This window comes from Giraffa tippelskirchi, chromosome 8, assembly GCF_054371585.1.
Source record: "Giraffa tippelskirchi isolate mGirTip1 chromosome 8, T2T-mGirTip1v1.2.pri, whole genome shotgun sequence".
Taxonomy (NCBI): Eukaryota; Metazoa; Chordata; class Mammalia; order Artiodactyla; family Giraffidae; genus Giraffa; species Giraffa tippelskirchi.
This window is the reverse complement of record NC_137282.1, coordinates 53,789,101-53,813,785: the sequence shown is the minus strand read 5'-3', so window position 1 is coordinate 53,813,785 and position 24,685 is coordinate 53,789,101. Positions and strand designations below refer to the sequence as shown.

Here is a 24,685-nt window from a genome sequence, read left to right as displayed (position 1 = left end):
AAAGTCAGAACAATAAGGAAGATTATTCATAATTCAAAATCTTCACATTCTGCTGTCACTTTTCAGGGCTAAAGACACTAAAATGGAAAAATCTAAATTGCAAAACAAATTATCATCTATTGATTCATTTCTCAGGGTACTTATTGCAGAAAAATTAAATCCAGGATCTGGAAGACTAGCAAAAATGGGGAAAATGTTAGCTTTGGAAATTCTGAGAGATAATATGAAAAACTGTGAAATATTTGTTAATATAGATATTCATACTTACAGGGGTGGGGATCTGGCAAGTTTGAATGACAAAATTAAGAAAATTGTGATTCACGTTAAAATATTTGGAAGGGAATTTTCACAACAAGATCTAGCACCTGCCCAACATATGACTCTTAAAAGTCCCTTGGACTGCAAGATCAAAATGAGTCAACCCTAATTCAGGAAATCAACCCTGAATATTCACTGGAAGGACTGAGACTGAAGCTAAATTGCTAACATTTTGGCCACGTGATGTGAAAAGTTGACTCACTGGAAAAGACCCTGATGCTGGGAAAGATTGAAAGCAAAAGCAGAAGAGGGGGGCAGAGGATGAGATGGTTAGATTGCATCACCAACTCAAGGGACATTAATCTGAGCAAACTCCAGGAGATAGCAAAGGACAAGGAAATCTGGCGTGCTGTAGTCCACAGGGTTGTAAAGAGTCAGACACGACTCAGTGACTGAACAACAACATCATATTAATAATGCACTTGCTTTCAAGACCTTGTGGCCATCGGAATGAAATTGACATGATAAAGCCAACCTAGTCACAGGGAAAAGCCATGTTAGTGGGAATCCAGAATCTTATCTGTAAGCAGAGAGCTCCACAGAGCAGGAGGTGACTAGGCATCCTTCAGTCAGAGGTGTGACTTTCCAGGGTTTCTTTGCTCTAATATGTTATGTAGGCAGAATAATGCCACTATTCCACCCCAAAGATGTCCACATTCTAATCCCTGAAGCCTACAAATTGTACATTCCAGGGCAAAGGGGAATGAAAGTTGCAGATGGAATTAAGGCTGCTGATCCGCTGACCTTAAAGAATTTAACTGGGTTGTCTGGGTGGGCCCAGTGTCTTCATGAAGTTCTTTTACATAGAGGAAGAGGGAGATAAAAGAGACAGAATCAGGAAGATGGCAGCATGAGAAAGACTTGCAGAACTACCAGTGTCCTTGAAGATCGAAGTGGCCATATAGCAAGGAATGTGAGAAGCCTCTAGAAAACTGGAAAAGGTAAAAAGAAGGGGTTCTTCCCTAGAGCCTCCAGAAAGAAATGCATGCCTGGATTTAAGCCCAGTGAGACCAAGTTTGGCCTTCTGAACTCTGGCGCTATTAGATAATAAAGTTATGTTCTATTAAAGCACTAAGTTTTAATGCACTAAGAAGTATTTAAAGCACTAAGTTTTAATGCCTGTAATGCAGGAGACCCAGGTTTGATTCCTGGGTCAGGAAGATCCCCTGGAGAAGGGAATGGCAACCCACTCCAGTATTCTTGCCTGGGAAATCCCATGGACAGAGGAGCCTGGTGGGCTACAGTCCGTGGGGTTGCAAAGAGTCAGGCTCCAATGAGCAACTGACACAAAGCACTAACTCAGTGGTATTAATAATTTGTTACAGCAGCAATAGGAACCCTATACATAGGTGGACCCAGTCAGTCTACTGTTGATGTACTGTCAATCTATCGCGTGTTCATGAGCAGCCCTTCAGGCTTCACTGCTTCTATCAGCCCATTTGTGGGCAGCACACAGCTGCTCTGTCCGTCTGTTTCCAATGCCCAAGTTACTGTCTGTATAGTGAGGACCAACAGATGATCTCCTGACCAACCACCAGGGTTGGTCTTTAGCTGCTGGCTAAGGTGTATCTCAATCAAAATTCAGTCTGGAAGGACAAAGGCAGTCTTGTATCTCTCTGTATAAAGAAGTACCAAGGATAGGGCTTCTTCACTCTCTACACAATTTCATGACTCAGTGGCTAACCCACTGGCCGCTTTCCACCAGTCAGTGTTATGTGATCCTCTCTTCAGATAACTTCAATGAGGAAGGACAGAAACAGTCTTCCTAATGAGGCAGGTTGCACACTGGATGGTCGACCCTGTCTATACGAGTAATGAATGACCCACTATAAAATAGTATCTTTTCAGATGATCATTCAGAAGAACACAATATGGTCAACCAGGAAGATGAACTCTGGTGTTTGGGTTTTTGTCCTGTAAGCACTGTTTTTTAAAAACTAGGTTGGAAGGAGGAAGCCTTCCCAAAGTGTTCCTCCTCCATTGCCTTAGTGCTCTTCAAGTCCTGTTCCTGCTGGACTTGTTCTGATAAGGAATCATAGCCTGGGCCCATGCTTGCTCTATGCTGCTGCTGCTGCTAAGTCACTTCAGTTGTGTCCAACTCTGTGCGACCCCATAGACGGCAGCCCACCAGGCTCCCCCGACCCTGGGATTCTCCAGGCAAGAACACTGGAGTGGGTTGCCATTTCCTTCTCCAATGATTGCTCCATAGAAGAGGATAAAAAAAAGAGACAAGCAGGGAATCCAATTCTAAGGAATTCTGTTCTTCCATTGAGTGGACATCTTTGATATAACCAAATTTAGAGGTTCTTGATCAAATCCTTCCACTAGAGAGTGTTGGAAGAGACCCTTATGTCAGCATCTTTTCCAAGGTTTAACAGGAATTTCAGGCCTCAAATGTTCCTCAGAGATGAACGCAACTCTACCAGTGTCCCGTAGCAAGTCACTGACACCCTCTTACAAAGCAAATGTCTAAAGATGGAGTGTGGAAGCCAGTGCATTCAAAACCTTAAGTCTGTCCTTCTGATGCCCTGATTGGATTTTGCCATAAATTCCAGTCTCATTGGGTATTTATCACTGTTTGTGTAAAGACTAGATTTTAGGCATCTGAGGTTATACTCAATACTCTTATCCACTGAAGACATTAGGGAGATTTTGTTGTTGGGATGATCTTCAAAAGCAACTCTCTTTCCTAATGGAATATGATAATATCCCCAGATATGAGATATGATTTTCCCCAGGACCCCAGGAGTTCTACAAAATATTATGTTTCTTATTCATTTCAGGGTGGCCTCAGGGGAATATTTTTCATCTGTTGAAAGATATTCCTGATTCTTCAAATATTCCTTATTGGGTCACTCCTCATAATTCTGTAATTTAGAAGACAGCTTCATGAGTCACCCTAGTTCCAATTCTGTTGGCCTGCTCTTTTATAGGCCTGATAATCATTACATCACTGAAGTCATATATCAGAGTATCTTTTATCATCAGTAAATGCAAGTCCCTGACAGGAATTTGGGGCATGGGTAAGGGAATTAACATATCCTTGTATGAGAAATGCGACAGTAAACTGTATGATCTCTTGGGTGAAGGTCAATTGAGATTGGCTTTTTCTCAGAAATCAAAATTGGGGGAAAAAAAGAATTTCACAGATTGATGGCAGCACTGAAATTCCCTGGTGCCCATTGAATTGTCTTATTAGCCTGAACTATATTGGATACTGTCAGAGCCATAGGGAGAACACTCTATTTAGACACTCGTAATCTATAAAGCTAATGAAGAAAAGCTGACTCCTTTGGTCAAGTAGGTCCTTTGTATAAAGAGGTACTAGGAGCCAGGGACCAGTTCCTAGCACCTCCTTTGCTAATACAGATACCACCAGCACCTCTCTGGAAAATCTATAATGTTTTAGCTTTGAACATGTTGGACGTTGGTTGGCCAAGGGCTTTCACTCAGTTTGCATAATCACAACTGGATTATGCCACCATTTTTAACATGGTGTTAAAATGTGTGTGTGTGTGTGTGTGTGTGTTATGGGTGTGTGAACTCACAGCAGTTACACACCCATTCCCCATGTGTGTTATGGGAGTGTGAACTTACAGTAGCCTGCGTATGTGGTATGTCTAGACCACTGGGTATGAAAAATCACCCTTTGTTTCTGAGCAACTATCTTAACATTTCTCTTTCCAAATGGTCTTTATTTTTTTAGTACAATGGCCAGGTAAAATTATATTGATTAAGCCCAGATAATATGGTTTCCCAGACTCTTGCCACTCAAACAAGCCACAGCTTGTGGCCTCAACTGTCTCACTAGAATGTCCCAAGGGTAACCCAGCCTCCCCACCCCCTTGCAGGAATTTGTGACAGCAGCAAGAGGAAGCCAATATAACCTATGGAACAACTGTTTCCCCATTTCTTTTTTCTAATGACCATTCAAATGCCTCCTGAATCTAATCTGTCCTTGGCTGCCCTACCCCATTTTGTCCAGCCTTTCTGTGGCCTGTGATTCCTCATCTTCTCATGGCTGTCTGCACCAGCTTAACCACAGAATCCACTAGCCTCTTTCATGGTAAGTTAATCAAGAGTGCCCTAACTTCTTCTTGGACATCTTCAACTAATTATTAAATTAAGAAATGTGGAGGTCCTCTGGAAGAGGGCTCCCCAAATCACAGTATCACCTGTTGTTTGATCCAAAAAGATATTTGGTCCCATTTGATTTGGGGCACAAACACAGATCAATCCAAGTTGGCATCATCTATCTATATCGACTCTCTTCAGGATCAGTGATAGGGTTGGAAGTAATACAGAGAATTCTACCCTTTGGGGTAAGCCTTGTACACCATGTTTGTTACCCAGGTCAGAGGGACATAGTCTCGGAGTAGAGACAAAAGTCTTAGGCTGCATGGCTACTACCTCTGATTAATTCTTATTCTACTTAAAGCCTGATATCACTAATATCCACTGGAGACTGCCAGTCTTTGGTTCATTATGTCTCAATGTCTCTGGTAATGTTTTTTTATCCGAATCTTTGCCTATATTTATTGGAAACATTTCTTAGTTCTTTCGTTCCCATACAGTCCCATAGCCGTGGCCTTTCGGATATGCCTATTAACGACAGATGGGTCTGAAGGGAGGCATTACTCTTTGAAGAGGCAAGATCACCCATTACACCTGCCACACTTGTCTACAGTACAGATAGATACTGGCACACCAACTTCTATTTTCATATATTTTTGCATGTAATGCCTCCAACATCTCTGCTTGCTTGGTGTCCCAATGGAAACAACCCTTTCTTTTTGGATTATTGTTAGTATACAGCATAATGTTGCGAACCATCCAGAATCAAGGGGAGAGTGGACATATTTCACTGAAATAGTTCCTTTCTTTGACAGATGTCGAGTTATATGGTTTCAGAATCATCTGGCCACCAAGATGGGGTTACAGAATTCTGTGAGGTCTGGGGACTTTAATGGGATATAAGGTGACACAGAGCTGACCTCCGGGTCCTCACATCTTTTATCTTCCAACCTCCTAGAATCCAGTTTGTGACGCTCGTCACCTCCCCTCCTTCATCTGGTCTGTACAGTGGAGTCTCAGAGATGCCATTGCTCCCCTTTCATCTGACCCTATTCTCCCTGAGCCCTGCCCCAGACAGCATGGTCTGTAGCAAGCGTGCTGTTCACTCCTAACCCCACAGGGAAGGCGCAGGGACTGTGCCTTCTAAGCAGAGTGCTGGGGATGAGATCCCAGAACTCCTGCTGGAGCGCTTTTCGCCTTTCCTCATGAATACAAAGAGACAGGATATTATAGTACTGTTCACCCACTGCTGCAATTTCACCCACTTGCTCTTGTTCAGGGACATTTTGGGTTAGTGAGGCTTATCTGAGCTGTCCTGGGAAGACTGGTCTCCTTATATACCACTGTTTCCATGGAAAATACATTTCAATGGTAAGATTCTTTCTTGCAAACAATCTTTGAAAATTGAAGACAGCTTGTACAAATCCAAAGGAATGCACAAATTATCCCGTACATAAAATCAAACACAAATAAGAAGAGAATTAATGCCCAGTTAGTGCTTCCCTTTTTATTTCAGAGCCAAATTAATGAAGAAGGATTGTAAATACAGAAGACCTCTTTGAGTTTTGGAGAGTCCCTAACAAAAAAGATTCTTTTTCTTTCACTTACATTAGAGGTTTGGTTAAAAAGTGCACAGGAGCTACCAAACATGAACTGTTATCGTATAATGATCACCTGCAGCTTTCCTTGAAACATTTAAAAACAGTTTTAATAATGAAGTGCACCCAATAGGGAAGAGGTGTGACAAAACACCTACAGGATCGTCCGGGTATAAAGATATATTTCTTTCGATGAGAACCTGATTCTGAATGACTGAAATATGAGCTAGAAACCCAGATACACTTCAAATAAGCCAGAGAGGCTCTTGTTCTCCATGCTATCTGGCTCCAGTGAGGTCAACCATCTCCAATGTGGCGCACACGAGCACATGGAACAGGGCCATTAATGAACATGGACGTGTCTTCAGCTTGACGATGTCTCATGGATTTAGGACGAACTGGAACAATAACCTTGGTGAAGCTGGAAAAGTGATCGAGGGCTCCAAAGAGGCGAGAGCAAGCTCATTTACATAGCGTGGATGAATGAAACAGTTCACAGGCATGGAGGCAAGCACAGAACCACAATGAAATCCTAAAAAGGAAAGGTGTGCACAATAATCTGTGTATGCGCCTAATACGATGTATTATGTGGTTTCTACTGGTGTTTTGACAAAATGTTCTCTCTAGTTCTCTGTGCCAGGAAAATCAGAGACCGTTTGGAAGGGAAAAATCAAAAGAATGACAAATAAACAATATGCCTCTTCCTCGGTTCAATGATTTAGAGATTTCTCATCCACAACAAGGTCTAATGGTGATGAATCGACAGCAGTAAGGAAGGAAAGTGTTACCAGGAGGACAGAGACTGGATTTTTTTCTGCTGCCTCTCCTAAAGGCTAAAGGAAAAAGTGTGACTTTACTGCTGGCTGAAGAAGCTTAAGTTGGATATACAGTTGGACTGTGGTCCTGAATGAGGGATTCACGCTTCAGGTAGAGGTCTTCTTTTTTATTTAATATTTATTTATTTGGCTGCATTGGGTCTTAGTTGTGGCCTGTGGGTTTCTCTCCAGTTGTGGCCCATTGGCTCCAGAGCATGCAGACTCAGTATTTGCTGCACTTGGGTGGTATGTGGGCTAAGATACCCCTTGGCATGTGGGATCTTAGTTCCCTAACACAGGGATTGAACCTGTGTCACCTGCATTGGAAGATGAATTCTTAACCACTGGACCACCAGGGAAGTCCACTTCTTTTCTAAGGATATGATATAGGAGCTCTCACTTGGAATGTGGCAAGAAAAAAAAAAAGCCTGGTGAAAAATCACTTGTGTTAAACTGGGATAATTGTATCTACCTGTGATACAAATGTGAATGGGCTGACATTTAGGTAGGTCATCTACTTCTTCTGTTAATTATCAAGAAGAATACAAACCGATTCGGGGTGGGCAGATAAAAAGATAATTCATTAAAATAGAAGGAGAGCATGGTACAAAGAAGAAACGAAAATAACCCAAGTGAATTTTAGCAGTCCCAACAGGGAAACTTCAAAGATTGTAGAAAAATACCTGCTACCCCATTGTTCCCAAGTCCTGACCCAGTAGACTGCTCTCTGACTCATCACCGTCTCGTAAAGAGGACCTTCTGTACTTGGTGGTTTTAATCAGGACTTTCACTGCAGGTTGGCTCCATTTCAACACAGCTCTGGTCTGATTGCTTAATTTTCATTCACTTTCAGTTATTAAAATGGTCTCATTCCAATTCAGAGAATGATGCTTGACCATGTTGCTCCAGTCCTAGTCTCCTGCCCATCCTCCAACATCCCAGCCTCCAGGAGCAGCTGGACCACAGCCTCCGGGCCCTGGTGCTCTTCTCGCCTCCCACTTCCTCCTGGATCGTTCCCTTGTGCTTCAGAGGGGAGGGAGAAGAGATGTCTCTTTGCACAGAGGCAGCCCGAGACCAAATCTGATGTTGGTCTTCTCTGCCCACATGGTCCATGACTGTAGATGTGGTGCCGCCAGGTGGCTGGAGCTCTCTGCCATCCCTGCAGGATGGCCTCGCTCAGCATCTTCTGACCCCATCTTGCCTCACCCTGAGCTTCCAGAGTCCTACAGGGACACACCCACATTCCTGACACCCTGGGTTCTTCTCCCCTGCCGTGGTTCATCTTCCTTGAAGGGACCTTCAGGGAAGGAAATCAGTCTCTTCCCACTACATCTGACCATACCTCTGTGTTGTCTCTCCCTTGTGTTCTGATGGCACAAGGCAAGTCACCATCTCGGAAGGTGAGCTGACAGCTAGCCTGGGAAGGACGTGCCTGTCTTTCTTGTTGCTGCAACTATGGGGCTATTCTTATCTGTATGACCATTCTCTCCCTAACATGACTGCCCTCTTTCTCCCAGTTCTCTTATTAGACTCAACAGAAAAGGGCATTGAACCAGAGAGGTCTCTACAGCCTCTAGGGAGACTAGTCTTCTGTCAAGAACGGGGCCACCTTTGAACTCAGTTCTGGTAATGACCACCTTCCATTGTCATGGGGAGCCATGTCTGCTGCAGTCTCTATTCAGTGACCCCAGGCCCAGGAGGAGGTCTTTGCTCGGTACGTCACGCAGAATGGACACACTGAGAGCTGGTCCTCCCCTGATCCTGGGGAGGAGAGGCCTTTGCCAGAGGATCCTGCAGTCTCTTTAGCATTTGGAGAAAGTCACCGAGGCCAGGACGAGGCTCTGGAAGGTCAATGAATGACAGGCTACCATGAGGAAGGAAAAGAGAAGGAAGAACTAAAGGAGGCAGGGGCTGGAGACAGCAGGGCAGAGAGGGGCAAAATGTCAAAGAGAGAAATGTACGGGGCAGTGGGACACTGTCACCAAGCCCCCAGCACTCCTGCCAGTTCATCAGTCCCATTTCTCTTTAAGTGAAAAAGGCCACCAAATCATCACCATTTACTGGATCCTTTTTGTCTCTGCTCCTTTCCCCAAATTCCCAAAGACCATGATTCTGACTTCCCCTCTGTGGCATGGGAACACAACTGCCGAATTGATATATATCTCAGTGGGATCAAACCTGCCCTCGTTAGCTGTAATTCTGTCCCAGCCAGTTAGCAATCCTGCCTACTTATGATCTCCTCCACTGAGGATGACTCATGGCCCTTTCTGCTGGAAGCCCTGGTCCAATAACTCTCAATTCTGCCTCTTTCATCACTTTTCGTGTGTGAAGGACCAAGGCAACACAGAAGTAAGAAAAAAAAATACATGGGCTGTTTCCTTCATTCATTCTGCTTTAGCTTCCAGCTGCGACACAGCTCAGCACAGATCACTTTTCACATCGCCCCTGTGCTCATGAAGGTTGTGGCCCCTGAGGACCTTAGCTTCTCCATCTAGCCAACACCTCCCCAAGACCCAGAACCAAACCCCCTCCTCCAATAGCACTCCCTTTTCTGACAGCACTGCCAAGTCGTTGTATGCTTTCTCTGGCTGCCCTGATGGGACTGAAAAATGGAAACAGGTCTGTTAGGTATGGTGTGATATGATTTCAAACCCATGTGTTTATGACTTTAGTCATTTTAATGCCAGGAATATTACCTTCTCATCTGTGGTTGCTGTTAAGCTCTTAGTGGCATAGCTGCTGAGGAACCCGCTGGGGGCTGATCAATAAGAACTTGTGGAGAGAATCAAGGGGACCTTTAGACCCTGACTCCGAGAGCTGGTGCGGAACATTTTGAGAGTTTCAGTCTGGACAACCCTGCCCAGGGCTGCTCTAGCTCTCTGAAGGTCTGAGACACCTGCTCCTGCTGAGGCCGGGTTACTCTGGCCTGGCAGTGGTGTTGACAAGAGTGGCGGCCCCAGGAAGAGAAGGGACACTGTTACTACCTCTGCTGCGCACTCCTGTAGGCAGTGGCCCAGGCCCTGCAGTCATCCCCGGGGTGCTAATCCCGGCCCGCCCGCCTGCTCAAGTGCCCTCACTCCCTAGCAACTGGCCTTAGCAACAAGGGATTTGGGTTTTGACCTGGCAGCTGAAAGTCAGATCCCGTTTGGTGAAATCAGCTCTCTTGAGAAAACAAACTCATATAAATGGTACACTTCAACTTAATTGAGACTCTTATTTCTGTCAGGTCCCCTTGCCTAGAACAACAACGTAATTAATCCATCATTTGTTTGCAGGATGTTATTTCTCTATTGGTTCATTAAGAGACATTATCCTCTCTGCTATTAGCTTGTGAAATGATTACAAACCCCACTGTGCATCTGTGTTAAATAAACCACAGGCAAAGACAATTTCAGGCTCTGAGCATAATTTGCTACCCCCTCCCATACCCACCCCAAATAAATGCAGGAGACATGGGTTTGATCCTTGGGTCGGGAAGATCCCCTGGAGAAGGAAATGGCAACCCATCCTAGTATTCTTGCTTGAAAAATTCCACGGACAGAGGAGCCTGACAGAACTATAGTCCACAGGGTCACAAAGAGCCAGACAGGACTTCTTAATTGAGCATGCGTGCCCCAAATAAAACAAGTTCTTAGAGTTTAGCCTGTTAAAGTCACTGCCTTTCTCCATTTTCTTTATGCAGACCTCATGGTCACTTGTCACCAGCTGTTTCCACCTCCTCAAGCTCCTTCACCTGTCTCTCGGCTCCTGGCAACCTCTCCCTGGTGTTGTCCTGCAAGGGAATCAGCCAGTTGCCTGGCCATCCCTCCTGTGGTCGAAGAGCCTCTCATGTCTAAGTCTTCCTCCTTTACATTAGAGTCTTCCAAACACTCCCATGGCCTCTCAGAACCCACCCACACTTCCCTCAGATCCAACGGCCACATTGTTTTTTCTCTGACTTTCTCAGTCACTTTGAGATCACAAGGGGCTACCTAGAAGGTTACCTGCCTTTTTTTTTCAGAAAAAAGGCAGGTAACCTTTTTTACCTGCCTTCTTCTCAGAAGGTCACATTTTGTATGGTTTCTGGGACAATCCCGCCCACTTCATTGATCTACTGACCATCTCTTTTCATGTTTCTCATTTTTTTTTTTTCCACCAGCTCCCCTCTCCTTTGACCATTTCATAGGTTCCAAATCTCCCTAAGTCTCCTTTCTTGAAATGTACTACTTCCCAAAATACCCTGCCAAAAAGCAGGCCCTAGATTTCTCTTCTCTGAAATTAAGGCCTTTGACACACAACGTCTACATGACCCAACCCCAGACACTCACCCCCTGCTCTCGTCTCCTTCCCACCTCCCCTCAGTTCCAAGGTTCCAGCCACACTCCTTGTAAGTCAGGGTCATGGGTTGAGTTTTGCTCTCCCAAAGATACACTGGAACCCTAAGCCCAGGTACCTTTGAAAGTGAGCTCATTTTAAAAACAGAGTCTTCATGGATGTAATCAACTTAACATCAAGATGAGATGGTTGGATGGCATCATCAACTCAATGGACAAGAGCTTGAGCAAACTCCTGGAGATAGTGAAGGACAGGGAAGCCTGGTGTTCTGCGGTTCACAGGGTCACAAAATGCTGGATAAGACTTAGTGACTGAATAACAACAAACAGCTAGGATGTGCCCTAGTTCAATATGACTGGTGTCCCTACAGGAGGAGAAGAGACACAGACAGAGACACAGAGAAAGGAAAAGGCCACGTGATGTCAGAGGCATAAATCGCAGTAATGCATCAAAACATCAGGATTAAGGGCCACGCCAGGAGCCAGGCAGAGGCAAGTAAGGCATTCATTCCACCAGAACCTCCGAGGGAGCCTAGCCCTGCTCATACCTTGATCTTGGACTTATAGCTCTGTTGTTTTAGGCCCTCCAATGTGTGGCACTTTGTTCCAGAAGCCAACCCTAGGGGACCAACACTCCTGGAGCACACGTGGTCCACCTGCCCAGGCCTGCCTTGGGCACAGGGTACGGTGGGATATCTCTCCTCAGAGACTAACTCTGTGATTTTCTCTCACTGCTTCCAGGCTCTGCTCGAAGACTGTTCCTCAGAGATGACTTTTCTGCCCATCTTACATGAAACAGCAGTTCGTTCCTAATCTCTTCCCACCCCATCATCCTCTACCTTCATTTCCTGTTGTTTTTTTCATGGCAGCTCCACCATCTGACAAATGCTAGATCTATGCCTTTGTTTCTTGTCGCTTCCTCCTTACTCATCTGGATCTAGTTTGTTCACTACTATATCCCCAGCGCTAAGAGCAGAGCCTGGAACTTCAGACCTGGTTGGTGAATACCTGTTGAATGGACATCCTCATGGATTCCACTTTCTCATAATATCGATGTATTCAGCATTTGGACCTGTCTGTGTGTTCTTTCAGCTGGCACGTGCAGAGGGTTATTTGATTCTAACTCCCCAAAGGCAGTGTTTTTTTGGTTTCAACAATGGCTCTGCCGAGGGTCACACACAACACATGCTTTTGACATGTGCTAGAGCCCATAATGGATTTCAGCACGTGAATCGTGAACACTACAAGTAAAGCAGATACCCACAGACATTCTGTCTAACATTATGAGATTGTCAGGAGGAGATTTCCTTAATGTGTATTTTACATGTACACCAGGCAAAAGCCTACAAGTCTCAACCCACTGCCTCTGGCTGGCAGCGAATGTGCATTCTCTCCACAGTGATGCAAATTCACTTTACAGTCTGGGAGACTAAGGCTCAGAGAGGTAAAGAAACTTGTCCAAAATCACAGAGCTAGAATGAAGGAGAGTAGCCAGGATTTAAAGGCAGGCAGTCTGGCTCCAGGGCCCATGCCGTCAGCTCAATGGGATGTTGTCTACTGATACCTAGAAACTAATAGAGGCTCTTTCTCAAAAACTGTGGAACCATTTATGATAATGGAAAGAGAAGAAATGATTCAAAAGTAATCACCTGAAGAGATGGATGGCACCTTCTCTTGAACTCTGTGAGGTGGAAAGAAGCAAGAATAAAATAGGAATTATGAAGCACTTTAAGTGTAGTAGACAGGAACAAGTCTGAATTTTTTTTTAACACATGAAAGGTTGTCAGTCAGTCTGAGTAAAATAAAGTGTATGGGAGATGGGGGACAGTTGCATATTTTAAAACTCAACTTCTATGTTCTAGAACTCAATTTCTATGTTCTAGTTAATATTACTAAAGAAAATAATGATGTTGGGAAAAATGAGTGTAAATGATACAAATATATTGAAACTTTATGGACATGATCACACACACACACACACACACACACACACACACACACACAAACTTCAAAGAACTAATGTCCTTAAGTCTAATCACTACTCTATCAAGTCTAAGTTAGTATGACTTATACTATATTTTCTGGCAACTTCTAATTTAAATTCCATGTACTCATCACTGTAGGAAGTAGGAATTTTTCTCTGACTTCACAAGGCTGGATTTTAAGCATTTTGTAAACACTCTCACAAGCTTCTCCATGGAGCTTATTAGCACATGGTATTATACTGCCCTGTTTACATGTTGCCCATCTATGTGGATTCATTAGAAGTATGATCTGTGTGTTATTAATATTTGGTTCTACTACTAACTCCAAAACAAGCTGTGAATAAACTCTTCTTTCTGCTAGAACTGGAAATTCCATTTCTTTAAAAACATAAAGTATTTTATTAAGAGTGAGGAGGATGGTAACTGGAAAGAGTTTTGCTGGGAGTTAATAAAATATTGAATAAAATCAATGTTGGTTTCCTAGAGAAATTGTTCTCATCTTCAATTTGCATACCTTGACTCTCGAAGATCTTCAAACACCTTGGTTACACATTTGTTGGCTGAAGACAATTTTTTATATACAAAGAGGCCTTTGGGACAAAATCTGAATTAAATCAGTGGTAGTCACCAGTCATTCATTCATTACAGAGGCATGGATATAAGTCCTTCTCACATGGAACATCACATAACAAAGTCTGAGTTTTTAAAAAGGCACACTATTTAAGTGAATGGTCTTATGTTTAATAAATACATTTTAAAATTATTTAAATGTTTAGATTTAATTGTGTTAATTTAAATTTTATTAAATCTAACTTACTAATTTATAATGAAACAAAGTATTCAGACATTTAAAAATAATCACCTCTTGTCACTTGAAAAATGTGCAAATACCTTTTTATCTCTAGACAACAGACTGCTTTGAATTCCAGCACGTAGCACCCCCATGCACACATATGCCCCGTCTGTGTGTGCTGTCTAGTGTGAACTCTTGCCTACTCTCTTTGTGTGTGAGAAGAAATGGGGGGGCACACAGGAGGGAGGGACATAAATAATCCAAATCATTACAGCTCACGAGAGGCACTTAGTGTTATCCCTAAATCAATGGGGTGTCCTTAACATGCTTAACTGAAAAAGGTTCCCAAAAGAATGAAAAAAAAGATTTTTGAAAAAATATAAAATAATTATCAACATCTAGGCACTTCCCAAAAGATGCTTATCATATATACACACAGGAGCAGATTTTCATGTCTAAAAACTACCTACATTATCTAAAACTCAACTTATTATGACGTTCCCAATAATTTAGGAGACAGTGTGGATGGCAGACATAGTTCAAACATAACTGACAACCATCCACGTCCATCACACCTCTTGCCCTTTAAAGCAGGAGAACCTGCCTACAGATCAGTCACTCATCATCCATGGAAATGAGCTGCCCAATATGGTGTGTTTGCTACAACGCCTGGACCTTCTCCTTCCATTTCTCTTTCCCCCATCCTATTTCATTCTTTTTTAAAAATATTTGCTTGGCTGCGCTGGGTCTCAGTTGCAGCATGTGGGATCTGGTTTCCTGACCAGGGATGGAAACCAGGTCCCCCGCACTGGGAGCATGGAGTCTTAGCCACTGGACCACCAGGGAAGGCCTCCCTCTTTCATTTTTTCAACTGCTTTTCGTCTGATCTTTTCTCAGTCTAACTTTGAACTCTTGTTTGCATGATATCCTCCTATTCCAATTTTAGGACACTTGCTGGTCTTCAAAGCATTCCCTAACTGAATGTCCTGGCCCAGGTCAGGGCACCCAGTGGATTGCAGACTCTCTCACAGTCACTGGTGGTTCCTGAACTGACCACGCCCATTCTTCTCACCTCAGTTCCACCTCCTTGCTGTCAAGGAGCACGCAGTCTGCCTTAAACCCAAGTTCACTGGACCAGCAGGGAAAGTTAGGGACAGCGCTCCTGTCTGCTGATTTATGAGAGTGAATTCTCAACTTTATACCTATGAGATCTGGCATCATCATGAACAAAGCTGAATTTCTTGGCTTCATTAAATGAAAATTGTACAAAGCACTGTAACAAGGAATGAGAAAGGCATGATTTATGACCCTCCACATACAGGAGATTTAATTCAGCCTTTTGCTCAATGGCCTATCCATTGTGTGGGCAAAGTCAATACCAATAATGAAATGTAGACTGGAGGGCTAAATCAATTCAACAAAATGCAATAGAAAGACTAGAGGACTGAGTAAATTTCAAAAGGCTGGTGCCTGCAAGATTAGTATTTGGACAACAGGTAATTACAAAAATCAATGCCTGTATATGAAAACATGACAGGAAGCCATCCGTCATGAAGGGAGAACCATTACTAATGGTTTAGGCTTGAATTAGGATGAGAGAACAAAATAGATGAGTGCAAAGTCCTGAGTGTGTACACACCTGTGTACACACTGAGATGTGTACACCCCTGAGTGTGTGTGTGTGTGTGCACATGAGCATGCACTGGTACTCCCTGGGTGACTGAAGGAGAGATGAAGGGAAACTCCATGTGGCTCACTCTGCATTTCACTTAGGCCTCCTGCATTTGCCCAGCTCCTCTGGTTCGTTTTTACTAACTCTGATCTCATTTTGTCAGGCTGTATGCTACGCCACCCTTTCCTTCCTTGTCATCACAGTCTCCCAGGTACCCCAGGGACCATTATCACGAGGTCCTGGCCATGTCTGCAGTCTTTAGGAGGTGGAGCAGAGGAACAGATTCCACATGAACCACAGCTCTAAGAACCAGGTGTCAGGAGAATTTCCGGGCAGTAAGAAGTGATACAGACAACCTCAGGGGCACCTACAGCAAAATTACAAACTGATCACACGTACACACAACCTATACATAGCATGCTCAGTTGTGTCTGACTCCTTGCAGCTCTATGGACTGTAGCCCTCCAGGCTCCTTTGTCCATGGACTCTTCCAAGCAAGAATACTAGAGTGGTTTGCCATGACCTCCTCCGGGGGTTTTTCCCAACCCAGGGATTAAACCCCCATCTCTTGTGTCTCCTGCATGGGCAGGCAGATTCTTCACCACTGCACCATCTGAGAAGCTCAGCTATATAAACATATGTAAGATAAAATAGTATCTTAAGTGTCTAACTGTGCTCCTGGCCCAAAAAGTATATGAATGAATGAATACATCACCACTTAGCAGTTTGCATCCATTAAGTCATTTAGTCCCTATAGGTTCTCTACAGGGGAGGGATCAGCATCTCTGTTTGAAAGATAGGAAAGAAGGCTTGGGTGGACAGTTCTATTCAAGGAGACACAGCTGGTGAGCAGGGACGTGATGTGGGACGATGTATCTTTCTGACACTGGTGAGTGTCATGCCCCTCCTCAGACCACTGTTTGTCTCCCACAGAACCCAGGGATGCTTCTAATGTGACCACACATGAGTCCATAGGCAGTTGTTGGACACCAGTGCTATGGAAAAGTTTCAAGGCTGGTCATGGCTCACACAGACAGAGGCAATGAGTTTGAAATTGCCCAGGTAATGGCATCTGCATGGACCACATGACGGCCTTGTTTGAAGTTTGGCTTCTGACAGCTCTGTCCCTTCTGCTTGCATCTGAGCAAGCTGATGACAAAGCTCTGACGCCTTCTCCTTTGGTACCAGTAAGAAGTTCAAACCATAGACATCCTGTCCCCAGGTAAGAACCTCACCCCAGGGCAAGCCACATCTACTGCCTAACCCCCTAGCCATCCTTTCCTGAGCTCTCCAGTCAAGTTCAGTCCCATGTGGAAGCTGAGCCACTAAGGCTCAGCTATAGAAGCCTTATTATGTGAGTAACTGGCCTTTTCATACCCTCATGGGGTGTGTGTGCTGTCCTCTGTCATGACATCAGAATCAAATTTGGGGATGAGTCTGTCCTGCTGCTGTGGTTACCACAATATCTGTGAATCCACTTTACACCCGTCAAGGGATGAGATTCTTTCATGGCCTCTAGAGAAGCCCTCAAAGTTATAATCTTTGCAAAATGATGGCATGTGATCCCTCAACTGGAAATCTCTCCTTCATTTTAAATGGTTATTTTGTTTTCTACTAAAGGAAGAGAACGACTAAGAGAACTGCCACTGGGACAGGAGCCACATAATTTAATTTACCCTTAGATCACTTTAATAGTATTTTTTGACATTTTAAATCTATCTTAGATGGAAAATAATTTCTTTTATCTCAGCTTTGGCAATACCGATACTTGGTACTGGATAATTCTTTGTCCAGGCTGCCCTTCCATTACAGAATGCTTTGCTGCATCCTTTGTAACTGAACAGGACCATATGGTGCCTGTTGGGGACAGATCCTCCATTTTTTTCCACCTGCTTCTTTGTAGAAAAACTTTAGCCAAAGAATGAATTTAATCAGAGAAGTGACAAAATGCAGAAAGGAAAACAGTCGAGTGAGACAAAATAATAATAGTTTAGCCATTTAACATAGTCAAGGACCTTTAGTTCCTCCTTAAGAGCTATATATAATATTCTGAGTCACATCCTCTGAGCTGTTTTGTAGATAATAAAACCCCTGCCAGGTGGAAGGAGTTGATTCCATGATGCCCAGACCATAGCCAGGACATAAGTTGCTCCATCTTACACAATTCTAAGAACTGACCTCAAGGAAACAGGAACAAACCGACCCTGGAACTGAAGATGAACTGTACTTAAAATAATCAAGATGATGCTGATCAGATCACTGCATGACGAATTTCATGATGACTGTCAGAGCGGACTGTGCTGTTTCTGCATGTAACCCCCCTCCCCAACCTGTAACCCCAGTAGTCCCCCTTTAAAGCTCTTGCTTCCTGATCAGCAGTTGGGAGTTGGTTTTTGGACATGAGTCCACCTTCTCCCAGGTTGCCAGTCTCCTGAATAAAGCAAACTTTTCTTTCTTGCCAACACTTGTCTCTTGAGTACTGACTTTTCAGAGGTGAGCAGCCCAACCTGAGTTGGGTAACACCTGACTGCCACCCACTAAATGCTAATGGCACACCACAAATTTTTTTAATTCTGACAACTAAAGATGGCTCCAGACGTTGTGATGTGTCCCTTGGGAGGCAAAATTACACCTGGTTGAGAATCACTGCCTTATATTCATTTCACAAAGAAATAGGACTTTTCTGATAAGAAAAGGCATAGGTCAAGCCCTTTGTAGTCCCAGGGGGAGAGAAACAGAAAAAAAAAAGATGAAAAGCTGCCAGTCTATACACATCCCAATGCAAGCAAGCACAATCTATAATAAATTGCAATTATATCTTCAAATCTCTGCTTTCCACCCTTAAACTAATTTAGACTCATCTTCCAAATTCCTTACATGCTATGGAAATGACTCTTAACAGTTTATAAAATCTTTTAAAAAAATTTGACTACTCAGCTGCTCATACGCAAATGCTTGTCCCTTGTCTAAAAACAAATCAGAGTTGGCTGTGCTGACCACTGTGATTTTCCAGAAATATCACATACCACAATTTGTGCACTTTAAAGTATTCCAAAAATTTCGAGCATGTTGTTTACATGATGAACACACAGAACAGATTCTTTAATGGAATACATATACCTGTATTATATCCACTGGTACATTTGTAAATGGTTCAGAAAGTTTGGTTATAACACAAAGCTGGTTTATTGCCTAAAATTTCCCTCTTATCAATGAGTTTTCCAGGAAGACAGATGATACCATAAACTGATGTAGCAATCTTGATGTAATTTGAGGAGACCATGAAGATGTTTTGTATTTCTTTAGAATTTAGGAGCAAAGATGACTGCAGAGATGGGATTGGGAAGAAAAATGCAAATTACATCAAAAGTATGGCATTTGATACTCTTATCCCTGTGGATATTAGTGTATATCCTTGGTTCTCTATTCCTTCAGAATTCAAATATTAAGAAAGAAGAATGTATATATATAGGCATGCCAAACACTTAGATGAAAAGTGCTATGCTTCAGTCATAAGTGTGGATCAAAGTTTTGATAGCATAACTTTAAGTTTCGAATTTTTTTTCCCCATTCAACAGTACTCTGAACACCTAAGTGATGATGAATCTGACACCAGTCATTCATGATTCCAAGTAGTGCTTACCTCGGCTTTAATTTTGTTGTCTCCAAAACAGAGGTGCTGTAAATAGGCTGCAGCATTAGACTGGACCGAAGGAAACTGATGCTGCAACATCTGTATCACTTCAGGTAGCTCTGGGTCTCTCCATCCAAATTCTCTGAACAAAAGGAAAGCAGGAGAACATGAGAGAAATCCAGCAACTGGCAGCCTGTGGTCAGCTCATCTATGTAACACCTGTGAGAGCTTACATGGGAATATTTCACAACTGATTGTCCTGGTTTTCTTATACATGTTGTTGCTTAGTCGCTAAGTTGTGTTGACTATTTGCGATCCCCCTCCCCCAGGACTGCAGCATGCCAGGCTCTTCTGTCCTCCACTATCTCCCAGAGTTTGCTCACATTCATGTCCATAGAGTCAGTGACACTACCTAACCATCTCATTCTCTTATATTTCTTACACATGCACTAACTTAAAAAAGGATTTGAAAAGATTTCCTTGAATGAATGATTTGTCAGTGTATATATATATATACACATACATATATATGTACATACACATCTGGGGCTTCCCAGGTGGTACAACAGTAAAGAATCTGCCCATCAATGCAGGAGATGAAAGACACATAGGTTCGAGCCCTGGGTCAGGAAGATCCCCTGGAGTAGGAAATGGCAAACTACTCAAATATTCTTGCCTGGAAAATTCCATGGACAGAGGAGCCTAGCAGACTACAGTCCATGGGGTTGTTAAAGAGTCAGACACAACTAAGCATGCATGCACATATATAATCTTAAATGTATCACTGAAGTTACCATGTTTACGAAGACTGAAAAAGAAGGACTTAAAATGGCATGATCTTATTAATATAGACATTTTTCATTTGGACTTCAGTAGATAATTTACAACATCACATTTATTTTCCAAAATATTATTTCAACAGTCTTGTGCAGGTATAGCATTTAGTTATATTATCAGATAAGAGAAAATACAACTGATTGAGTCCAATCTAAAATGTCATGATACCAGTTATGCCATATTTGTTATACTTATGCTGAATTGCTATTATCATAATCTCTTCTTTTAAAAACATATAGATTCCCTAACACAATTTTCTGAGGATAAAAGTATAGTAACAAGAAGCCTTCATAAAAGGAAATTATTTACTTAAAATGTTAGGTTTGTTCAAACAAATTTTATGCATGGTACATTCTTTTTCTATATCTTCTTGTTTACATCTGAGCTACTGCAAGAAGCTAGTTGTTTATTTAGTTTTAAGAAGCATGCTCCAGGATACTTAAATCCATTATAAAACACAAGGGTGACTGTACCACTATGCATATGAATACTCTTTCATGAAATTCATCAACTCAGCCAGTTAGAGCAGTGATTCCAACCTTTCTGGCACCAGGGATTAGTTTCATGAAAGACAATTTTTCCATGGATCAGGGAGGGGGGGTGGATTCAGGATGATTCAAGCACATTACATTTATTGTGCACTTTATTTGTATTGTTACATCAGTTCCACCTCGGATCATCAGATCCTGGAGGTTGGGGACCCTTGAGTTATAACATGACACTGACATGGTTGGATGTAAGGATTCCATTTCTGAAGCAGTGAATCAATTTTTAACAGAGAAATAAAAAAGCAACCTGTGAGACCACAGATGAAAACCTGACCCCTTGAACCACAAAAGGCTACTATTTATCTGAGGGGTAAGCTGGAAGAGACTTGAGACAGCTTGGCAGCACCCACTTGACTCCCAGAAAACAACTGAAAAGCATACATCCTACTGATGCCAGGTCAGTGCTGTCATCTCAGAAGAGGAGTCATGAAAAATGGGACAGAAGTGGAGCAGACAAAGGTTAAAAGTTTCCTCATAGATTCTAACATGTTCTCTTTATCTTTTCTTTATCACGTCTGGTAGAGGTTGTCAAGTAAATCTTGAAGCATGTTGGTGTTGCCTTACTGCTATCGAAGGCAATATGGAATAGGATTCCTTTTGAATTGGCTCAGTTCTTATGGGAAAGATAAGGCATTCAACTTAATGTGCATTAAGTATCTAAAAATGTACATAAAATCTTAGGCAGACACACGTTTTCAAAAGGGTGTACAGGACAGGAGCACCTTTGCTACAAAACATACTCAAATGGTTGCTGATAATGGACCAACTATTGGATATTCTTCAGCTAGGTGATCACAGTAAAAAACAATTATGGATGAAAACACAGGAAGCTTGTTTTTCTTTTTAATTGAATTTTCTTTCACTGCATGATTCTAAACCACCCCAATGTGCAACATCCGGATAGCACAGTCTTTTTCCTTATAATAGCAGCCTTTTAAAATTATATCCTTTGTTCAAGTTAAATCAAAATCTACAGAACATCTATAAATTAAAATTAGAAATGTCATGTGAATACACTGGATGACTAATATGAATTCAGGTAAGGCCATGCTATTGGAAAGTGATTAGTAAAGTATTCATTTCAGTCTATTTTACTAACCAGATGAGAATTGCTCTATTAGGCTTATGTGGCATAGATAAGAAAGTCTTTGAACAAGAGCTCAGGAGGAACAGTCTTAGGGCACTTGGCTTGCTTGTGTCAATGCATACATACTTCATGTCAGTGCATACACACTAGATTCATATCAGACTACATACATACACACAGAGCCCAGAATCAACAGAAGAAGGAAAATTTCAAAAGTCATACAAGCCTCTTTTTCTGGAATGGTTTTGTTTCACTTAAAAGAGATTCTGCTCAGATTCTGTGTTTCCCATGGAAATGGACTCTAGAGAAGAGCTGGACGAAATAAAATGTCTGTCTTATTTGGGCCAGAATTCAGTACAAGGCAAGGATTCTTTATACGAGGTCTTGTTTTTCAACTGAAGAATAGTTTATTTACAGTGTTATGTTATTTTCAGGTGTACAGCAAAGTGATTGATATATAATATATATATTCTTTTTCAGATTCTTTTCACTTATAGGTTATTACAAAATACTGAATATGGTTCCCTGTGCTATACTTACTCCTTGCTGGTTGTCCCTCACATGAGATTTTAATCCTTAAGGACAAGCAATGCTCATAAGACAAAAGAGTTCTGGTAAAAACAAAATCAGCAAAAGAACAGCACGAGGAGAGACACTGGGTCATGGAAGGCTGGCAGATTCAGAGAAGGTGTGCATTCATCCAGGATGGCTGTGAGACAGGAGGCTGCAGGAAGGGGGTTGCCCAGGAAGGGGGCGGTGGAAATGAAGCTGGAAAGCAAGGTTGGTGTGAGATCGCGAAGAGCTTTGCAATTCAATACAAAACGTCTGGACCTGGTCTGTGGTCAGTATTGTGACAAAGAAATCTAAGGAAATTTAGATATGTTCAGGCTTATAGAACAGACATCTTAAGTAACACTGCGAGTGTGGACTAAAGGTCAGTGCAAGGTTGCCCGTTCACGTGGTGTCACACTTTAGTCCTTTACTAGCCCCATGTAGTTCCCTTTCATTTCATGGAGGAGGAAGTTAATAGACTTAGAGATGCTCCTAAACTTAAGGGGTGGAGTGTAAATAAAACTCTGGCCATCTGCTTTCGAATAGATATATTTAATCATATAACAATGATGTCTGCTGTAATTGCTGTCTTGAAATAAAGCCTAAAACAGTGATTTTTTTTTTTTCAGATGATGTCTAAAAAATAAATACACTTAAAACTGTGTCCCCAGGGGACATCTGACAATGTCAGAAGACAGTTTTGGTTGTCACAACTGGGAGACGCTATTGACATCCAGGCAACAGACCCCAGGAATCCTGTTCAACATCCCATATTGCAGAGACAGTTCCCTATGACAAAGAATTATCTGCCCCAAAATAGCACTTCAGCCAAGATTGAGATACTCTGGTCTAAACATGCTCTGTTATTTCATCATTTTTTAAAAAATTTTATTGTAGTATAGCTGCTTTATGATGTTACATTAGTATCTGCTGTATAGCAAAGTGAATCAGCCATATGTATACATGTATCTCCTCTTTCTTGGATTTCCTTCCCATTTAGGTCACCACAGAGCACTGAACAGAGTTCCCTGGGCTATACAGTAGGTTGTCATTAGTTATCTATTCAGTCATAAAAAGGAATGAAATTGTGCCATTTGCAGAGACATGGATGGGCCTTCGAGACTGTCATACAGAACGAAGTAAGTCAGAAAGAGAAAAATGAATATCATATATTAACACATATATTTGAACTCTAGAAAAACAATACAGATGAACCCATTTGAAAAGCAGAAATATTTGATCATTTTTGTTGAGCATGTTATAAATCTCTTATTTCTTGATTAATGTAGTAGAAGAGGCACAGGATTTGGCATCCAAATAATTAGGGAAGAGTTAACGGCTTGAACATCTATCTGGCTTTCTCCCTTCTCAGGTGTGAAGTCGCTCAGTCGTGTCCGACTCTTTGCGACCCAGTGGACAGCAGCCTATGAGGTTCCTCCATCCATGGGATTTTCCAGGCAAGAATACTGGAATGGGTTGCCATTTCCTCCTCCAGGAGATCTTCCCGACCCAGGGATTGAATCCAGGTCTCCTGCATTATAGGCAGACGCTTTACCATCTGAGCCACCAGGGAAGCTCAGAATCTTCCTTCTAGATTACAAATATATATAGGAGAGTCCCTCAGTGCTTGATGGTATTGGTTTCCATGGATCAAATATAGAGAATAACACCATCTATTTCACAGAACTTCTTTTTAAAAGACAGTGTAAAATATGAAAGTGAAAGTGCTGGGCAAACTATTAAAAGCTAGATGCGTGTGTGCATGCTAAGTCGGTTCAGTCATGTTTGACTCTGCGTGACCCTATGGGTTGTAGCCCACCAGGCTCCTCTGTCCATGGGATTCTCCAGGCAAGAATACTGGAGTGGGTTGCTATGTCCTCCTCCAGGGGATCTTCCTGACCCAGGGATGGAACTCTCATTTCTTAAGTCTCCGCGCATTGGCAGGAGGGTTCTTTTACCACTAGCGCCACCTGGGAAGCCCCAAAAGCTAGGTATATACTAACTGTTATTCTAAGACTTATAAGGGACACACACACACACACACACACACACACACACACACACACACACACACACACATACATATACATATTTAAACTTTATGTAATACCACTTACTTTTTTTAAAAATAAACTTTTACTGTTGTACATTATACTTATCGGAAGGAATCTAAGTGTAAGAAGAGACACTGCTTTAGGCTGCAGTAAAAACTGTACATTAAAATGTGCCATTTTCAAACAATTTTTCCACCTAACCCCTTCAGAGGCAAAGTCTTAGCTCAAGAAAGTTCTTTGTATGCAGAGTTGGTTCAAATCCTACTCCACTATGAATTCTCCCCTTCTCTGTGTCTTGCTTGCTGCTGACCCACCACTGGCTGGCATAAATATCCACGGAGTTCTTCTGTTACAGTGAGATAATAATTCCTACCTTAGGGTATTGATTGGAAGTAATATATATGA

The 24,685-nt window shown here is 42.3% G+C and overlaps 1 protein-coding gene across 3 annotated transcripts in view; it reads right to left on the bottom strand.

Annotated features, from left to right (window-relative positions):
• Nucleotides 1–24,685, bottom strand: part of CTNND2 (catenin delta 2) — a 1,052,534-nt gene that overhangs the window by 262,522 nt on the left and 765,327 nt on the right. For all 3 annotated transcript variants that reach the window (XM_081517461.1, XM_081517462.1, XM_081517463.1), the window contains one exon: nucleotides 19,212–19,344. In XM_081517461.1, the coding sequence (XP_081373587.1) occupies nucleotides 19,212–19,344 (133 nt within the window). The remainder of the gene's footprint in view (nucleotides 1–19,211; nucleotides 19,345–24,685) is intronic.